Here is a 21,560-nt window from a genome sequence, read left to right as displayed (position 1 = left end):
AAGATGTCTCAGATAACCTATGGGGTCAATAAGGGAATAATATCTGGTGTTTAATTTCATTTGAAAACAACAAACGCAAATGAAGACTTGGATGGTTCAGAAATGTTAAATATCTCCAGAACTCAAAAGAAACCTATCGGAAAATCTCAATTTCGAACCTGTAGCAACATCAACTATCGTTAGGCAACGGAATGTGCAAACTCCCATTGAAAAACATCGTTAAGAAGAAAGTTATGGGGGCGCAAATCATACTTGGCCTTGTTATTGTTCGACTTGACCCAGTGACCTACCGGCCTTACTCCGTCCAGAAGTCCAAGAAAATGTTGATCCCGTATATTTCCAAAACTATAGTGTTGTGCGAGTTTGTGTTTAAAATTTGGTTGAATTCTATTGTGAAATGGGCTGTTGGCGATTTTATGAACTCTTATTTTTTACCTGGGGTCAAACGGGTTAACCCTTTGGATTCGGAGGGGTCATATATGACCCCAAGATAGAAACGGCTTTATAAATTCACCTATTCGATAAAACAGAATACTGTCCTCGGCAAAGTTGTTGCAAATTGAGTCCTCTATTAGGGAAAAATGGGAATATTTGTATTTGGGACTTCATTGATAACCTAGAACATCCTGAACACCATAAAATTTGGATAAAAGAAATATTTGATATACCAGTTGCTCTAAAAGCTGAACTTGGATGTGGGTTACGTTTATATGTATTCATTTAGCCTTCATCAAGAATATCAAAAGGTGTTTTATTTTCTGGGATGTTCCAGGTGTTCCAAACTGTCCTATAGTGAAGTCCTTCAAATCTACAAGAATAATTGTATGTATTTTCGCCACAAATAATAGCATTGCATAAGCTACTGGAATCCGTGAAGCTCTTGATATCTACAATGTCATTTATAGACACTACAGGGATATTCCAGGTTAGCCAAACTACCTTGGAGTTCAGGACTTCAAGTATACACTCGTAACAGTATCCGTATCGGTTATACTGAGTAATGCTGCATAATCAATCGATCGCAGTTACTGGAGCAATCTGAGGTCTACTTGCTTATTATAAACCTTTGGGACATTCAAATTCGTCCAAACTGTTCTACAATGAAGTCCTTCAAATCAACAAGAAAAACTTAAAGTGTTTTCACCATAAATAATAGCATAGCATAATCTACTGAGATCCGTGAAGCTCTAGAAATCTGAAATGTCATTTAGAGACACTATGAGAATATTCCAGTTCAGCCAAACTATCTTTGAGCTCAGAACTTCAGGTCTACACTCGTAACATGGGTTATTGACATACTGAGTAACATTTCATAATCAATCACGGTGACTGGACCATCCCGAAGTCTGCTTTATATTATTAAGAACCTTTGAGACATTGAGGGTCGTCCAAAATACCCTGAAGCTTAGCTCCTGATAGTAACAGTAGTTATTCTCACAATGAACTTTAAACTGAAATCTGCAATTCCCCTGGCATATCATGAGTCATTTAAAGATAGTTTTGAGATATTCCAAATCAACAACAGTACTCCGGAGACCATATCTCAGGTCTACGTTATGTAGTGTTACAGTACAAGTACAGTAGATTGTACTTACCAAATCAGTTAGAGGAACAATAAGCGTTGTTATATATTTTGTGACATTATGGGCTTCCTTACTTTTATGATAATTGATAGAAACAACCACTGTAACTTACACAGCAGACTTACTGGACATGATAGATTAAAAATCGCAGCATTTGAAGAAAGAAGTTACCGTTACACTTAAAGACTTTAGGATCTAAACTTAAGAACAGTTTGGATGACCTAGGATATCCCGACTGATCTGGTATTGTCTATTAACCTTTCAGAAGACTTACTGGACACGATAGATTACAAACCGTATCTTTGTATAACGAAAGAAGTTACCGTTACACACGTAGACATAAGGATCTAAACACAAGAACAGTTTGGATGACTTAGGATATCTCGACTGATCTGATACTGTCTATTGAACTTCAGAAGACTTACTGGACATGATAGTTTACAAATCGTAGCTTTGTATAATGAAAGAAGTTACCGTTACACCCGTGGACTTGATGATCATAACTCAAGAACAGTTTGGATGGCCTAAAGTATCCAGAAAAAATATTTTGCATAATATTCTATTGTTTTTATGCTATTGACTACTAAAACTACAGAAAAACGTAGAAAAAAAACTCCATAATAGCACTTGGAAAAAATCCGGCTTCAAAGGGTTAAGCGTTTTGGAGAAATTCCTGGATAAATTGCTGTAGAGAGTTTTGGAAGAATTCCTTGAGTGATACCTTAATCAATACATGGATGAAATTTCTGCAGGAAATCCTGAAGGAATTCCCACAATCCCTAGAAGAACGCCAGGAGAAATACCCGAAGACATGCCTGTAGGGATTCCTGAAGGAATCTCTAAAGAAATTCCTAGAGGAATCTTTTGAAGAATTCCTAGAGGAATGCTAGTAACTCTAGCTAAGTCTCTTATCGGCTTTCTTCGAATTGGAATATTTCCCTTTGCTGCAGCAGATTAAAGTCCAATTTTAGCGCTGTTTGCATCGCACGCATCATCTCTCCCTCGTGCCACTTGAACTTTAAAAATTAATTTACCTCGTTGTCAGCTGTTGCTCAAATGCTCACCTGCTGATTGACTACTTGCGTCAACACAGGAGGTCCCCATCACCATCACCAGCGCCATCAAGAGTCAAGAGAGAGGAATCCCTGCAGGAATTCTCGGAGGAATTCCTGGAGAAATTCCTAAAGGAATCTCTAGAGGAATTCCTTGAGGACTCCCTGCAGTAAAATCCCGGGGGAATCTATGGAGAAATTCTTGGAGGATTGTTTGAAGGAATCCCTCGAACCTTGAGGGAATTCCTGGAGTAATTCCGGGAGGAATTCCTTAACTCCAGGTGGAATCCCTGGATAAATTCTTGAAGGAAGTGCTGGAGGAATTGCTGGAGGAATGCTTGGAAGAATCTCTATAGGAACTCCTGCAGGAATTTCTAGAGGAACTTCTGGAGAAATCTCAAGAAGAATTCCTAGAGAAACCCCTAGAGGAATTGTGACAGGAATCCCTACAAGAATTCCCGGAGGAATTCCTGGAGGAGCTCCTTAAAGAATCTCTGCAGGAGTTTCTGGAAGAATTTCTGAAGAAAGCCCAGGAGAGAATACTGAAGACTTCGCAGAAAGAATTCTTTGAGAAATCCTAAAGGAATCCTAGGAAGAGGTGGTGGATGAACTCCTAGAGGAATCCCTGTAGCAGTTCCTTACAGAAACCATGGAGAAATTCCTGCACAAACCTTACGAGGAATCCCGGAAGCAAGCCCAAGAAAAGTTCCTAAGGGAATCCCTAAACAATTCCTGAAGGAATTAATGCCTGGAGGAGCTCTGAAATAATTCCATGAGAAATTTCTGAAGGAATTCCAAAAAGAGTTCCTAGAGGAATCCTTGGAGGTTGTTTTTTAATAACCAGCAGCGTTGTTCCTGAAAGAATCACAAAAGAAATGCACGAGTGAATCCCTGGATGATTTCTTGGAGGAATACCTGGACGAGATCTTGAAGAAACCCAATGAGGAATCCCTGAAGCAGTTCCATGAGGAATTCCATAGAAAATTCTTAATGAATTCCTGGAAGAATTTCTGTAGGAGTCCCTGGGAATCATTCTGAAAAAATCCATACCTGTAGTAATATCTTAACGAATTATTGAAGGAATCCTTAGATGGACTCTCGAAGGTTTTTTTTGTACAAAATGTTTAAGCAATCCCTGGAATTTTTTGAGAAATCCTGGAAGAAATTCCAGCGGAAATACTTCAAATAATTCCACATAGAATTATTGGAGCAATCTCTAGTAGAATTCTCGAAGGCAAATATAGAGATATCCCCGTTGAAATCTCTGAAGGATTACCTGCAGAAACACTTGAAAGGATCTGTGGTGAAATTCCTTTGGACATCTTTGGAAAAAAAAACATCTGAAGGAATCTTCGAAAAAAGCACTGGAACAATCACTGGAGGAACCTTTAAAGATGTCCCAGGAGAAAATCACGGAGGAATGACTGGTGAAGTCCCTATGGGAATTCTTGAAAGAATCTTCTGCAGGATTCCATGTTGGAATCACTGATGTTATGGGAATGTTCCTAGCGGAATTCGTCAATGCATCCTTGAAGAAGTACCTGTAAAAATCTGAAGGAATCGTCTGGAGTATTCCTAAAGCATTTCATGGAACAAGAACTGAAACAATCTCTATCGGAATTCCACAAGACATCCATGGAGGAATTCATCAAGAAAGTTACAAAGTTCCTGATGAAATACGTGAATGAATTTGCTGTTGTACGTCAGTGAAACCTGGTGTGTATCAGCAGAGATCACTCAACAGCTGCAGGTCTTCACCAATAGGATGTCTGCGGTGCATAATTTGTGCATGGGGTCTCCAGTTAGCCTAGTGGTTAAGGCTATGGATCGCCAATCCGGAGACGGCGGGTTCGATTCCCGTTCCGGTCGGGAAAATTCTCTCGACTCCCTGGGCACAGTGTATCATTGTACTTGCCTCACAATGTACAAATTCATGCAATGGCAGGCAAAGGAAGCCCTTCAATTAATAACTGTGGAAATGCTCGAAGAACACTAAGTTGAAGTGAGGCAGACCAAGTCCCAGTGGGGACGTAGATTCATAAAGAAGAAGAAGAAGAAAATCAAGAAGAAATTCCTGGAGAACTTCCTGAAGAAATACGGGAACGAATGTACTGCTGTACGTCAGTGAAACCTAATGTGCATCAGCGGAGAACACGCAACGGCTACAGGTCTTCATTAATAGATGCCGATGCGGTATATAATTCGTGCATGGTGGACTCACAATTGGATATCCAACGTGGACCTCCATCGTCAATGTCATCAAAAGCCGATAGCGACAGAAATTCGAGAGCGAAAGTGGAGGAGGGTCGGCCACACTCCATGCAGGGCCGAAACGAAATCTGCAAGCAAGCGTTAAGTTGGAACTCAGCAATGTTTGTACTGCTCGATGTTGGGTTGGAGTCGATGTCTGAGGACGTAAACTGGGTTCAATGTGGGAAGTGACAACACTGGGCACATTTTTCTTGCGCTAGTGTTGATCAAGGGGTTGTCAACAGTGTGATTGGAGATGCCAACCGTGAAGCGGGCAACAAGTCAGGGCACAGGAGCGATGGAGGGTCCAAACAGGGAGTTGGCTCTGCTGTTGATCCAATTGAGAAGCAGTTGGAAGAGGAGCAACTCGCCAAGGAGAAGGCCATCGCGATGCAGATGGTGACGCGGAAGAAGCTACTCTCTCGGCTGAAAGCGTGGAAGGAAGAGAAGCTGAAGCAAGATACAGGAGATGCGTGAGCTGAAACTCCAGGTTCAACACGGAATGAAGGAGCAGTAGCTGGAGCGTGAACAGAAGTTTCTAGATGTTCAACAGGCGGCAGAGCAAGAGTTCGTGAAGAAGCGGGAAGTGATCCGGGGACAGTTTGCGAGCGGCGTCAACCGAGTCACCGCATTGAATGGTCTTGAAAGCGCTGTTGGCGAAGCTTCGAAAGACCATCAGAAGAGGAGAGTGCGAAAGTGGATGGGCGATCAGGTAGCGTCAGTCGACAAGCAGTTGACCGCAGATTTTCGGAGAGCGAATCTGAAAGGAGGGAACCGATTTGAGACAGGATGCTGGATGCGAAGTAAGCTGGCAGGCCGGAGCCAATGTCGACAGTGCCGGTGATTTACTGAATTCGAAGCTGACACAAGGGAAGATAGCGACAGCGACGAGTCGTTCAAAGACGTTTGTGCGGCGAGTAGCCGGCATAGCAGTCTGCGGAGAAGCAGAGGTGCTGGCGGAGTAGGGCAAAGCGTTGGTCGAATCTCCAGGGAGCAAGTAAAGCTGCCCCAAAAGCGGTGTCACAACACCTTCAAAAGTTTCGGGAGAGTCAGGGCAGGAAAGAATCTTGTGGAAGAGTCAGAGGTCTGACCTCTGTTCATTAGAAGCTTCGAATAAACGATGGAGGTATGCGGATACTCGATTCTGAAGAATCTGAAGGGGTTGCAGGATTACTTGCAAGGCGATGCACTCGAGGCGGTAAGAAGTTGGCTTGTTTAATTCCGGACATGATTCGCGAGCTTCGGAATTTGTTCGAAAAGCCCAATAAGCTACCTTCATAATTTTTGGCATCACCGTGAAGCAATTGTGCGATCATCTTGAGGCTATCCAGCTCAGCGAACACCAGCAGGAGCTTTTCGACAAACTGATGCCGAGTTCCTATAAGCTCGGGTAAGCCCGGTATAAACGCGGCTGAGTGGACAGCCCGCTGAGGATGTTCACCAGCTTCACAACTGACATCGTTTCAACGCTGTCGGTGAATAAGCGAGTAAGATCAGGGAGAGGCAATCCGAGGAAAAAGGACCTTGTGCACGTGGACGTATCGGAGCGAAGGCAAAGTGGAGGTTCAGGGAGCGACGTGGACAACCGGTCATACTGTATTGGTAATTGAACGGAACACCTTATCCGAAACCAGGGATGAATAGAACAGCGCGGCTGAGGAAAGTTAAACTGCAGAGTTTCCTTTAACAAGCGCAATGAAGGTCGGCCTTCGTCAAAGATCCGGTGTATGGTGGGGAATTGCCGGGGATTGCACCATTGAGAAATCAGGAGCTCTGAGACCTAATGCGAGAGCAATACGTGCTGGTAGAATCGCCGGTTACATCGTTCGCCACGCCAGAGCCAGCAAAGGAAAACATCTACATCGAGGCGCGTGGGCGATCGTTTCAAAACAGAGCTTCTGTGGCGATTTTGCTACCCGATGGCACTCAGACGAATGCGCTGAAGGAGAACGTGTGTCGACAGATTGAGGTATGTCAGTCGAACGGATACGCCCATAGAGCAACTGACACAGAGCTGTTAAAGACACCATCGGCACTGCCCATATTCGCATAGTCGATGTAACCACCAACGTCTGCTCTGATGGGAAAACACGATTTTATAGATTTTTTCCGGATTTACATATGCACCGACTATTTGAATGAAATAATCTGTCAGTTTCGTGGATTACAGCTACAAAAAGTGAGCCGCAATGATTTTAAGACGTTTCATGTAATTTTCCCATATTTAAAACGTGTACGTCAGTTTATGCGACCATTCAGTCGTTTTGATGAATGATTACACGCAAGGGGCCTGCAACTCTAAACTTTCTAGTGAATTTACTATTTGGCCCTCGATAGTATTTTATAGTATTTCTAGTACCATCGAAAGTTTTGGATCTAAGCAGCTGTTGCTATCGTGGTTGTTAAGGACATCCTGTATGCTTTGTTTTTCACACCACAACCAAATGTCAATAGCTCTGTTTCCACTTCAGTAAGTTCAGTGAAAATTGTGATCTTTTTCAGTTTGATTTGATACATTTTACGGCAAGTAGCAGTCATACAATTTAAAGTTCAATTTAATATAAATTTCTATAATTATACAATTAATTCCTCAGTCGCTGTTCCGGTAAGCAGCTCCATCAGGACGTCTCAAAAGGGACAAAGTCCAACTGGATTCCAGTAACATGCTTTGAGACCTTTCAAAGAGGATGCGGTGCCCTGAAAAAAAACGAAAGCAAACCCTTTTCCCTCTATGATTTCCCGTGTAATCCTCCCAGAGAACGTAACAACGAAAAAACAGACATGGAGGAGACTGATCTACGAGACACGCACTTTTGAAATTATCCCACGTTTGAATTAAGTGATTTTTCGGAGAGCAGAAATTATAATACAAATGTCTTGTGAACTGTTATTTACTTTGATTCATCAAATTTCAAATTATTATTCAAGCAAAATAAAACGAACAAAATATAGATTTCATTTTGGTTTATGTGTGCTTATTGAACAAGTTTAAATGTTAATAAAAACCCCTCATTGATGTCCACCCAGTACAGTGGTAATTTCGATTAATATATTTAACAACTAAGCTCAAAACCTAAAGGCAACATTCTAACCTGGTCGTGAATATGGAGCGAAAAGCGTATTATAGAATCCAACATAAATCACGACTTGAGAGCTGCAATGGACAAGAGAACCTTGGTAGCAACCAAGATGTGAACTCTATAAAACCAAAACCATAAAATAAAAGGCGGTGTCGAGGTGTCCTGCGATTCTTCAACCCAGAACTTCTGGGCCAGAAGCAACTGTTATGGAAAAATAGTCCTTTCAACACAATTCCAGATCCGGTGACGTTTGTTTCACTTCAAAACTTCATCGCAGCAAGCTGCTTACTTGGATCTGATTTTTGAATAGTATTTTCTAGTATTTCGTAGTATTTAAGAAAACCAGAAGAAGTTTAGAGTTGCAGGCCCCTTGATTACACGGATAAGTTGACGTAACAACCAGATTGCTATGACCGTTATGTTAGCTATTACGGTACCCGTTTTCTGAACACGTGTTAGATTTTTTTACGGAATGTCCGTCTTCTTCTTCTTCTATATGGCTTTACGTCCCCACTGAGACTTGGACTGCCTCGCTTCAACTTAGTGTTCTTTGAGCACTTCCACAGTTATTAATTGAAGGGCTTCGTTTGCCTGCCATTGCGTGCATTTGTATATTGTGAGGCAAGTGCAATAATACACCATGCCCAGGGAGTCGAAAACAATTTCTTGACCGGAACGGGAATCGAACCCGGGTCTCCGGTTGAATGTCCGTATTCGTGCGTTAAATACATTCTTTGTTGATAAGCAGCAGTCCCGACTCGAAAGAAGATGGACTAACCGTGGTTTCAGCAAAAAAGCTAACACGTCACATTTTGAAAATGTGAACTATCTGATAGTGCGTTCGAGCGTATCATAAAGCGTGGGCATCGAAGTAAGATTCACAGTTGGTCGGCTTTAAATCAGACCGGACCAACTGTTTTTCAATGATTATGGGAAAATGTCCTGCAAGAAATTGGGATATCAAAGCTTGTGCATTATTTCTTGAAATACTATGATTCCTTGGCTTATCTTTACCTGTCCAAAAAATTACCTAGTTCAATTTGACTTTACGCCGACCAGTTTTCTTATTTCGTTTAATGTGTGCAAAATACCGGAATTAACATTAATCCCCAGGCTCTGCGATGGATCCTAACGGCTTCTTCCAATGCACCATGCAATTGAGGCAGTCTATGTTGAAAAGGTTATTTTATGCCTTATCCAAAATATGATGTTGTACGTATTTATTAAGAAACTAGCTGTACCCGGCAAACTTTGTCTTGCCTACTGCGGTTTTTGACATTTTAAGTTTCTAGCCAAGACCAAATCCCCGGTCCCCGGTATGGAAGATCGATTTTCAAAAACTCTCTATTTTCCATGTTTTTTTTGCCTCATAAACCTTCCTTGGGTTAAAACTAACTGAACAAAACTAAGACGACCGAAATCGGACCTTCCGTTCACAAATTATATATATATATATATATATATATATATATATATATATATATATATATATATAGATATCTTAGTAATATTTACAATTTTTTGAGATTTACTTGATAAACTGAAACATGAAGTGTCACCCGCGGGCCTCATTTATTTTTTCTCATATTCGACAAATTACGAAATGTTACGAAACTAATTTCATTTCAATAACCTTGTACTATTCCTCTACACTAAGTTTTTACAATTAAATTAGTAAACATCAAAAGCTCATACACCCAACGCCTAATCAGAGAGATATGGATTTAATTTATCTAAGTTTTGGAGGATGTTTACGACTGGGAAGAAATGTTGAACTGTTGTGGGTTTCTCAGTCTAACAGGATTAAAACGGCTATGCCAAACCGTTTCACTTTTGTTAGACTGAAAAGCCACAACAGCTCAGTAGTATTTTTTCAATGATGGTTTTGAAACTAAACGTAAAACTTATAATAGTTTTGCTGTGGAATAATTTTACTCGTGGCTAACCATGAGTTTACTATTTCATTAATCAATCAGGTGCCACAAAAACTCACGTTTCGGGTTTCAATGAGTTTGCTTTAAGCACTTTGTAAGCAGCTGAAAGGGGGTTTGAGGAGTTTACGACGTAATTCAGAGGAAGCGATAGAGATCTACCACAACCATCCATACAAAAAAATATAACTGTTCATACATGAGGTGTTTGAATTCTATACTTAGGAGATTTGACAAACACCCATTTTAGAGTAATTTAGAGTAAGCACGTTAACTGCGAACAATACTCGCCGCTAGCCAGGATTACGGCATATGGCGGCGTTGCATGAACTACGAATTGTACCAAGTATGTAAATAAATCGATACAGTATGAACCCAATTTTGTCAGCCCCACACACTTTTTGCTCTCATTAACTTACGGTCAAACTTTAACTAATTCAATCATGTTCATCACTAAACTACTGCTTGAAAATGTATTTAGATATTTAAGGAGAACAATAAATGTGTCCCCATAACAGGCTGACAAAATCGGTTAACTGATGTATAATGAAGCGGATAAAACACGGCAGGCTGCGGTGGGCTGGGTACGTAGCTCGTATGCCAGAGAAATGAAAAACTTATACCATATTAGCAGAAAACCAAAAAGGATCCGTTGGCTTCGCGGTAGGGCGCGCACGTGGGCCTTTTAGGTCTTCCTCAACTGCATTTTGCGGCCCTAAGGGGCTCCAAAATCTCAGGGCGACTGGAAGCGATTGATTCAGGACTAAGACCAGTGAAAACGATTACTTCAATCGGCGTAGGCTCAACATTACGAGTTGTAGGCTATCAAGTATCAATTTGTTAAATTATTCGCATGTTGTTGTCAAAGCATCATAAATGTTTCAGTATCTACATTGCATACATAATAAGTATTAAACATAATTGATAATATTCACTATGAAAGTTGTTGATATTGAAAATGATTTTCAGGCATCTGAAATCAAATATTTAGATATCTTAAACATAAATTATGTTTATGTCAATAAATTATCTTAATAAATTATCTCAATAAATTATGTTCAATCACGTTTTATGGGGAGATTTTAGTTTTCTTGTACACAGACGTCAGTATTGCGACCACATGGTGGTTACGTCAAAACGTTCTTTTCAATTTACTCACATGTTTTAGAACAAACACATTTTTTTAATAATTGGAGCTTATGCTATACATGGTGTAGGATATGTTAAGCTGAAAAAGTGGATTTTGACCTATGTGGCGTTTACGTCACCTATGCGAATATGGGCAGGGCAGCTGAGTGGTATCTGCCACCGAACGTCGTGGTGGACCCACGGAAATCGGCCCTAGTTTAGGATTTCGTAGTGGAAATTCTTTGAAATCCGAGCTGCTCAAAGGCCTGGATATCTTGATTCCGCTATAGTCGCCAGTCCAGTCGCCTTCGGTGGAAACATTCAGGAAACCCAACAAACACTTTAGCTGTATAGGAATTGAACAAACCTTTCAACAAACCTTCATCGAGTGTTATGTTGCTTGGGAATGCATGATGAATAGCAGCTACCATCATCCTTCAACATTAGCCACCAGATGACTCTGCTTTGCCTGAAACATGGACTAGGAATAGCGAAAGGAAGCCATTAGTATCTTGGAGGTCCTCAACTGACCAAAGAAACGGGCATATGCCCAAGTGTATGATGGACAACAAGGACACAGAACCCCGAGGTTTTATCGTTAAACCCTGGTTACCTCAAATCCGAGGTCCGAGGCGAACCGCCGACACAAAACCGAATGCTAACCCCAAACTGGGTAACCTTCCGCCTTCCGCCGTCTTCCGCCAGCGAAGACTTAGGCAGCTGAAGTTCCGGCCATGCGCTACACCCGGCCGAAGACCCGGAGGAGGCTCATTCTCCGGAAGACGAGGATCTCCCGTTTCATTTAGGCGGAAACGGTAGCATTTGAACCGTGGACCGAGAAGGAGCTGGAGAGGTTTTTCTTTAGGACTAATACCGACGAGGCTCCGCAGGTGTATGTCATGGACGTAGCGACATTCAGTTCAACATGCTCTCCAAGTTCGGCAAAGTATGTAAAAATCTGAACGCCAAACAGTTTTTTTTTATCTGTATTAACGAGATTTTTAGCCCCAGGCTAGTTCATCTCGGGACCCACGCTTTACTTCCCTTCCGAAGGAAGAACTCACATTTTTGTGAGTTTGTCGGGAGTGGGATTCGATCCCAGGTCCTCGGCGTGATAGCCAAACAGTATTTGGAGCAGTACCTGAAAGCGGTCGTAGTGATAGCTAAGCGACACTCCGTCGACGGCTATTACGATAGCGTGGACACTGTGGAAGAAGTGATCCAGTGAGCTAGTGAGGTGAAATACGTTCACTCCCGTGATGGCTCTCACATCAGGAGCTGGGCTTCGAATTCGCACGTGTTCCTGGAGGACCTCGGGAAGCGGTGCACGGGAAACAGCGGTGTATTTCAGCCTGGACAAGGGCACGGAGTACGAACGGGTGCTTGGAATCGTAGGGGATACGGTCGAAGACACCTTCTGCTTCGCTTCGCCACTGCGTCGAAACCAGAGAATTGGACCGACCAAGCGAATCGTGTTCAATATCATGATGGCGCAGTTTGACCCAATGGACTTCCTGGCACCAGTAACCTGGCAGACTGGCGATGGGTGCCCACGAAGCTGACCGCAGTTGATCAGCTGCCAAAGTGGGTCAAGGATCCAGATATATGCCCAAGGGCGCAAGGACAGCTATCAGTTTCCGTCCTAGAACGAGGAAGGTGGGCCGAGGCCGAGTTTGTCACCGGCGAACACAACGGAGGAGCTGCGTGTGCATCTACTGATGCACGAAGTGAATATTCCTGCGGTGTTCGTGGACGCAAACCGATTGTAGAACTGGACGATACTGGTATGGACGATTTCGTTGGTGTCCTGAAACTCCAAGAATGGCGGCGCAGCCTTTGCAATGACTGACGCCGAATCTACGGCCGTTGAACTATGTCGAAGTCGATTTCCTGGGGCTGTTCGACGTGAAATCAGGACGCAGGACGGCGAAAAGGTGGATCGCGCTGTTTATCTACATAGCACAGACAAACAGACGTAACACTCTTCAAAGCGGCTTGGTACAGGCATTTAACGATTAATTTGAATTTCATTTGATTTCCGCGATTGTTCCACCAGAGGCGCTAGTGTTCGATCGCTTTGACGTTTGCCAGTGTACACGTTGCTATATGATGCAATCGTAAATTACAAGCGATTTGTGTAATAGTGTGCGTGTTAGCAACCGTCAAATCGAAATCCATCATGGCCGACAGGGTCTCGCGCGGTTATACCAACAGGTGGCAGTGTGCTCATGAAAAAGGCACCGGGCAAAAGTTTTGATGAATAGTTACGTCTGTTTGTCTGTGTACATAGTAACATGCACGGTGCATCTGGAGGATGCTTATGGAATGGCAACGAAGTCGTGTTTAATGGCGATACACCAGTTCATCGTTCACTATGGATGGCCAGTCGAGTTCTTGTCGAACCACGGGACGAATCTCCGGGAAACCAGCAAAGAAGTAGTGGAGATCCGCACAGAGCATCAACAATAACTGTGCAGATCGACTGACGAGTGCGAGGACGAACTGTACGTGCGGCCGTACGGCACATTAATGGCGTTTGGAAGCAGTTAGTACGTTCGGTGAAGGAAACGCTTATAGCGCTGACGGACGAGATTCTGTAGACGGCGATCATTGAGGCGGACATTATCAACTCCCGTTCGCTGATATACGTATCGCAGCAGATCGGTGAGGACGAAGCGCTCACTCCGTACCACTTTCGTAGGAGTGCATCTCCAAACCAGCCCCAATTGTTCGGTATAAAATTCACTTAGCTATAGCGGCAAGTACCCAAAATAGGTACACCTGCCCAAATAGTGCAATACCCTATTATGATTTGAAATTCGAATCACTAATCTAGATCAAACCTGATCGTATTGTCAACAACTTGAATCGTTCTGTAACATACAGTGAGAGTAGCGTGTGATCGGCAAAATTATCAAAATATAGCGTCATCAATTAGCTCCAACCTACTCTGTACATCTTTATTTGTTCCGGCGTTTTCCCTATAGAGTCGCTACGTTCATTGCTCTACTGACACCTCGTCCGACGTGTGAAAACACGTAGAGCGCGAAAACACATTTGTCACAAGATCTGCCACATGTTATATCAATGCGATTTCCGCCCGTATTTTTACGCTTCCCTTGCAGTTGGAAACAACAACCCATAAAAACTCGCGTCTCCACTGACTGACTAACTGAGATTCTTCCCCTTTCTCTTCTCGTCCCCATTCCAACAGGTCTACGTAGCGCTATTCAAGCCCCTTCGCGTGTCGCGACACCAGTTCAAGAAGGTGCTCAACTGCATGAAGCTGGTCCGGTCGCTAAAGTACCAGGAGATCTACGCACAGGAGAAAGTCACCAAGGTGGACAGTCTTTCGCTGGTGCTGTCCGGAAAGTAAGTATTATTGCAATATCCTCAGTCGCGGAGTCGCGGAGCTTAAGCAAGGTCGACGGCTGAGCAAAGTGCCTCAAGCCTCAACCATGCTTGCTTTATGACGCAAGTCAAGCCGCGCACCGGCAGACGGCAGTCATTCAAGAAGCTGTAAGTTTTTCACCCATTGAAGATTCTTATTTTGTCGCACTCACTCAGGCGGCGCGGTTCGGAACAAACAAAAACAAGTCTATTTTCAACGTCTTATTCAATTGAGAAGATTATTCCCGAGATTTTGCGACAATCTGCCGATGTCCGTGACGTTAGGCTACGAATGTGGAATGCTTTATTTATTTGAATGAAATGACCCATCCCAATATTTAGGAAACATATTTTTGCCCCCGTTGTCAACATTTGCAATCCACATTTTGATCAATCAGTAATTAAAGGTTTCTTTCTCAATCATAGAATTTCCTTACAAAATACTTTAAAGGGCCCAGAGTCCAGGCTTACCAGCATTTTCAGAAATTGTTGCAAGAAATTCTTCTTTTTTATGAAAAAAAAATACTTAGATAAGCCATGCTAGAAATCTTGACCAATTTTTTTTTTTTTTAAAGGACCTGCAGAATTAATCATAGAGTTGTCTAGTAAATTTCTCAAAAAGAATAAAGCATTTGAAGACAAAGTGTGGTTAATTGACAAAGTGAAAGATAAATTTAGGAAAAAATAACCACTTGTTTTGGTAGGATTCGAACCCACGACTCCGTACCCGAGTCGAGAAAAAGATCTCAATAATAGCATATTTTTATATGGAGATCTAAAAGTGATATTGGCTTGATTGATATAAGAGGTAAAAGATCTAAAAACAATATCTAAAATTTACTCCTGGAACATCCTCAATGTATCATGTTCGGTAAAATCTAACCAATAGCATCAAGCTGTTCGTTTGATCTTGAAATATCAAATTTTGATATTCGTCAGATGTTCCAGGAACAATATTACTTAATATATTATTATATTATATTATATCTCTCATATCAATCAAACCAATATTACATTATGATCGTCAGTACTTCATCTCTATCCGGGTATCGCTAGTCCGGCGCTTTAATCAACTAAGCCACAGAACAAGTGTCGGTTCTGCGAAATAGAAAATCAAACTGGATTCCAAGCACCACCCTTGTTCTGTGGCTTGGTTGGTTAATGTGCCGAACTAATGATACGGAGTCGAGTTCCACTAAAACAAGTGGTAGTTTTTTCACAAATGAATCTCTCAATTTACTATTTAATGAAACGCACTTTGCCTACCAATGCTCCAAGTTTTCACGTCTATTTCAGACATACTGGCCGGTAGGTATGGCTCAAAAAGGGCTATAATTTAATTGTTCTGGAAGAGTTTTTGGATATTTCAGATGCGTACTTTCGAGTATGTATGGAGAGAATGTTCCGTAGAATAACTTTCAAAAGGATTCACGGAATAATCTTTATGCAATTTCCGAAAGGCAACATCCATTTAACCCTCCTTTGGCATAAGGGTAATTTTTGACCCAAACCGTACACTACGTCAGCGAGCTGTTCGCTAGGATATGCAAAAGGAGGGTTAATACGTAACGCTCGAATCGACATTTAATTGCGTAAAATCAATCTTTACGTTATTATTCTCTTTTGAAGATTGCTTCAACAACTATTCTGTGAACTGCTTTGAATACTTGATACTTGATACTGTAACGGTTCGTAGTACCCCCTCAGTAGGTTTGTGAGAGTTTGTCGCGGTCTAGAATAGTATTCGTCTGTTTGTTAAATTAAATTCAGGAAAGTGTTTGTGTTGTGTGTTTCCACTCTGTGTTACTGGTCACCCGAAAAGGACGCAGCCATAAATAGCAGCTACCATCATCCTGCCACATTAGCCACCAGATGACTCTGCCTTGTCTGAAACATGGACGTAGACGGTGGTAGCGAAGGAAGGCCATTATGATCTTGGAGATCTTGGATTGATCGAAGAAACGGCCATTTGCCCAAGTGATCGACACTAGTGAAGTTCGATGCGAAGTGTCCACTGTGTGTCTATTGTGTGGGTAGGAATCTAAGGACACAGGTAAAAGCTAAATCTAGATGATTCGCTAAATTATATAATAACTGGAATACAATCTGAAAACGGAATTGGCTTCTTAAGCGTTGTTGAGATAATGCCGTATTCTGAATCTGCAAGCTCAGTTTGCCAAATTGTCAAATTTTCGTGAATTCTGGTACCCAGGGACCTTTTGAAAAATCTATTTGAAGTTTATTTCGGAGTGATTTGTTGAATCACCCTCGTCGGATTTGCTCCCGAAAGAGTTATTTGAGGAATTTCCAAAGGCATTGCAAAACACAAAATAAACTTTAAGATTTTCTTAGGAAAATCTCACAAAGAAAATTTCTAAGCAAATTGCAACAAGATTGCCAAAGACATTCTCTGAAAAACTGCCGCAGGAATTACAGAAAACATGCCCGAAAAATGCAGAAGAAATTCCAAATGAATTGCCGAGGAAATTTACTAAGATTTTTTTTTCAAGAAATTCTCAGAGGCTTGGGCGAAGCCACTCTCATAGGAATTTCTGAACAAATTCTGAAAAAAAAAAATAATTTCCACGAGAATAGTCTAAGCAATTGCTGGAGCAATTTTCAGAAAATAAGCAAATACTTGAGAAATTTCCAAAATTTCTCAATGCAACCTCCGCAACGTCGTTCGAATTTCTAAAATAATGGCCAAGCTTCTAAAGGGGTACATGCTATGTTTTTCTAGGAAATCAAAACGATTATATTCTTTAGAATCAAATTATCAATTTCAAGCTTTTGTTTCACGTTTAACAAAAAACTCATGTATGGAAAACTCATGGGTATGGTAGAAACCTACATTTTTCCCGAAGGCAGTTTGACTCTATCTTTAAAATTGTATGATTTATATGTAGTTTTTCAATTTTTCAAGGGGCTTTTTGGAATCGATTTATTCTAATTACAAAAAAAAATCTGGTTGGACCCAGTTTATATGTCATTATCCTGTTGCGGCATCTGTTACCTATACATTTTATTCGTAAACTTTTTAATTATATATGCCATTTTCAAGTCTTATCATTCATGCCCATCGTAATTATAGACGTACTCACTCACTAACTCACTCGCTCACCCATTCACTCACTTGCCTACTCCCTCACTCATCTCATTGAATTTTTAACTGATAACATCACTACATATCTATTCACAGACAGGCTCACTCAGTCACTAATTATCTTACTCATGTGCTCACTCACTCATCAACTCAGTCACTAATCAATATGTCAACTCACTACATCACTTACTTTTTATCCACAAATTCACTCACTAACCGACTTAATCATGCCCTAATTCATTAACTCACTAACTCACTCACTTTGGTCAAATGTTTATCACGTCTAATGGGACCTTTACTCACTTGCTCATCAAATCATTCATTTAATTACGCATTCTCTTACTAACGAGCCCACTCTTTCACTCATTAATGAACTCGCTAGCTCACTCGCTCACTTACTCATATACTTTTTAATTCACTACTTCACTCAGTAACTCACTGAAACACTAGCAAAAGGTATACAGTTTGACAGATATGTAGATACCCGACATGTTTCCGAAAAAGAACAAAGGGAACAGCAGAGACATTCGCCCTCTATAGTTTTTTTTAACTCTATTGATCTACGTTATTTTTCCCCTCCCCTGACGGGGAAATTAAGCCACTGCGTCCAATAAGTTGAGCTACTGTGGCATGTCCCGTTTTGATATCCGCATCTAGCTAGCTAATTATCATATTTCAAGTAATCAGATTCTGCCACGACGCGTCGTCTCCCAGTCAGGTGCAATGGAATTAATAAACCCCAAGACCTTACCTGGTTCTGCAGACCAGATCTCACTGGGTTGCAAGTAACCACTATTTAGAAATCTTTGGCTGCGCGTGTATAAAGCACCACAACTGCAAAGCAGATGTTCCGAGGTTTCACGTTCCGTATTACAGAAACGACAGATATCATTATGAATCTGGCCAATATTCTTTAATTGATACCTGCTCGGGCAGCGTCCAGTTACTAGGCCAGTGTATGTACTTAGAGCTCTCTTGTTGAGCTCTAAGAACTGCATCACATCATGAATTAGGGGTCACCTGTTAGTGGATTCTTACCACCGGAACAGGCGGTCCGTAGTGTTATTCTTAGCTAACTGAGACAGCCGCTACCAACACTGCATAGCTATCTAGGCTGATCGAGAAAAGAAGTTAATATTGATGATCAACTTCATACGAGCTCGAGCAATCCTGCAGCCTGATCTACGTTACCACGCTGTTCAATGATACACTCAAACCTCCATTTAGGTCGAATTCATTGTAAAATCTATTTAAGTCCCTCCATTTAGGTAACGTTACCTAGATGGAATCTGATTGTGTTCAGAACAGTTGGAGTGTTTTAGATTAGGGATAAGATTGGTTTAAGGGAATTTAGTTGCAAGTGAAGTTAAGGGGAGTTCATGTAATGCACCTGAGACCCTCAGAAATCCCCAAAACGCCTACGTAACGCCTGAGTAACGCCTCTGAAACTTGCCTAAAATCACCTGAAGCTATTTCAGACAGCTTCGAAAACCACCTAAAACCCCCTTGGACCCCATGTAACGCACCTGAGATCCTCAGAAACCACTGAAAACGCCTTCGTAACGCTTAAGTAACGCCTTTAAAACCCGCCAAAAATCCTCTAAAGCTTCCTGAAATGCCTTCGAAATCGCCTTAAAATACCGTCGGACCCCATGTAACACACCTGCGACCCTCAGAAACCACCAAAATCGTCCACGTAACACCTGAGTAACGCCTCTGAAACTCGCCAAAAATCCTCTGAAGCTTTCTGAAATGCCCTCAATATCCCCCTAAAACCCCCTCGGATTGTTCGTGGTTCCGCCTGCCAGCATGTACTTTGGTTTTGACGCGTTCACCGTGGGTCCGACCTTTGCTGCTTCACGTGTAAGGCGAGTAAACAGTTCTGCCACCGTTCCAAATATTCTAGCAATAGTATCCATGTCATCCGCAAAACAAACAAATTGGCCGAGTTTCGTGAAAATCGTGCCTCACCTCGTCGCCTTCGAGGGCGATGTTGAACAGCAGGCATGCGAGTCCATCACCTTGTCGCACTCCCTGGCGAGATTCAAACGAATTACGCAGTTTCTTAAGCCGTCCATCGTCACTTTGGTCAATCTAATGAACTTCTCCTCCATGATTTTTCTTAGCTCTCTGGGGTCGATACTGTCGTACGCCGCCCTGCAGTCGGCTGACCAGGTTTAGCGTTGGGACGTGGTTTTCGCGGCATTTATGGAGGATTTGGCGCACGGTGCAGATTTGGTCCGTTATCGAGCGGCCGTCGACGAACCCGGCTTGATAACTTCCCAAAACCTCATTAACTTTGGGTGGAAGACGACGGAAGATGATCTGGCATATCACTTTGTAGGTGGCATTCAGAATTGTGATCACTCGGAAGTTCTCGCATTCCAACTTGTCACCTTTCTTGCAGATAGGGCTCCCATCGTTATCCCTGCACATTTCAGCTCGTGACACGAAGCCTTTGCGGGATGCGTTGAGCCTCAAGTAGAACTTGTTTATTGACGTTTAAAACCGTGGATCCGTGCTTCAATATTTTTGTAAAAATTCCTTTACTATGGCTCTATGGAGGGGCCTACGTCGAGTAATGTTGGGTCTTATACCACAGCGCGAACTTTTTTGAAAATTTGTCGAACAGTATTATCTTTGCGAGTTAAACAATTTTACACCTACAGGGGATACTCCAAAAAACTGGGATAGGTAAAATTTTCACTTTTTAAAAAATGTTCAACTCACTGTAACTTTTCCAAAAGGGCATCAAATATTCTCAAATTTTTACTGTAAGTTCATCAACTAGTTGTGTATCAGTGGTCAAAATTTGGAAAAGATCGAGCCATTCTACACGAAGTTATATAGGTTCTAGAAAAAGGTCTAATTATTCGATGGCTAACTTTGAGCTGTTATATCTCCGGATGCAATGAACCGAATGGAATGAAATTTTGATCATTTATGACATATATTATAGGCTATCAAAAACTTTTGACTAAACCCAAAATTATTTAAACGAAAGAAAATTATCACGATTGGATTATTTTTCTAGTATACCATCAATTTGTCCAAAACTTCATCATCGTTTCAAAATTCGAGATAGTAATTATAGTTCATTTAAATTTCCTGTAATTGACTTCATTATGAAAACGTTTTGAAAGAAAGTAACAAAATAACTGACATTAAATTGAAAAAGTAATGGGATGCATATGAAAAATAGATAAATTTACTAAAAAAAACATAGAATAAATGAAACCGCATAATTCTTTTTCTTATTAATAATTTCAAATTAAGTAAACTATTTTTCAAAGATCATTATATTAGTCATAAATAATCAAAATTTCATTGCATTCGGTTCAATGAATCCGGAGATATAACAGCTCAAAGTTGGCTATCGGATAACACAGCGTAACAAAAAATAACTTTTGGCCTGTCTCAAGAGCAAACTTATGTGTCTCTGACAGATTTTAGGCTGCTGAATCCGAATCCGGGCTCAGATTTGCTCCAACACGTCACAATTTTGAGCTATACCTCAATTTATAGGGCAAAATATGCGATTTTGGGCTTTTTTGACTGCTAGCCATTAAGCATGGAAATATATTTTTTAATCAATCAAAGGATAAATTGGTCAATTAACATCTAAATTAAAGACTCATGCAAAATATTTCATTTTACCAAATCAAATTTGATAGTTTTAAGCGATTTATGTTAGGTACGATATTTCCCATACAAGTCACCCTCCAAAAGTTGCATGCCAGTTTTCATACTAACATTAAATGCCTAAATCTATCAAATTTGATTAGGTAAAACGAAATATTTTGCATGGTTCGTTAATTTCGATGTTAATTGACCAATTAACCTTTTGATTGATTAAAAAAAATATTTCCATGCTTAATGGCTTGCAGTCAAAAAAGCCCAAAATCGCATATTTTGCCCTATAAATTGAGGTATAGCTCAAAATTGTGTTGGAGCAAATCTGAGCCCGGATTCGGATTCAGCGGCCCAAAATCCTTCGGAGACACATAAGTTTGCTCTTGAGACAAAAAAATGTTGCGCTGTGT

General features: G+C 41.3%; 1 protein-coding gene across 7 annotated transcripts in view; it reads left to right on the top strand.

The window, feature by feature from the left end:
* Nucleotides 1-21,560, top strand: part of LOC109397189 (uncharacterized protein K02A2.6) — a 340,877-nt gene that overhangs the window by 273,557 nt on the left and 45,760 nt on the right. For all 7 annotated transcript variants that reach the window (XR_003898626.2, XR_003898627.2, XR_003898623.2 and 4 more), the window contains one exon: nucleotides 14,239-14,396. Coding sequence is in view for 4 of the 7 variants with exons in the window: in XM_029877450.2 (XP_029733310.1) it covers nucleotides 14,239-14,396 (158 nt within the window). In the remaining 3 variants the exon portion in view is untranslated. The remainder of the gene's footprint in view (nucleotides 1-14,238; nucleotides 14,397-21,560) is intronic.

This window comes from Aedes albopictus, chromosome 1, assembly GCF_035046485.1.
Source record: "Aedes albopictus strain Foshan chromosome 1, AalbF5, whole genome shotgun sequence".
In the NCBI taxonomy this organism is placed as follows: Eukaryota; Metazoa; Arthropoda; class Insecta; order Diptera; family Culicidae; genus Aedes; species Aedes albopictus.
This window is presented reverse-complemented; position numbering and strand designations above follow the sequence as displayed.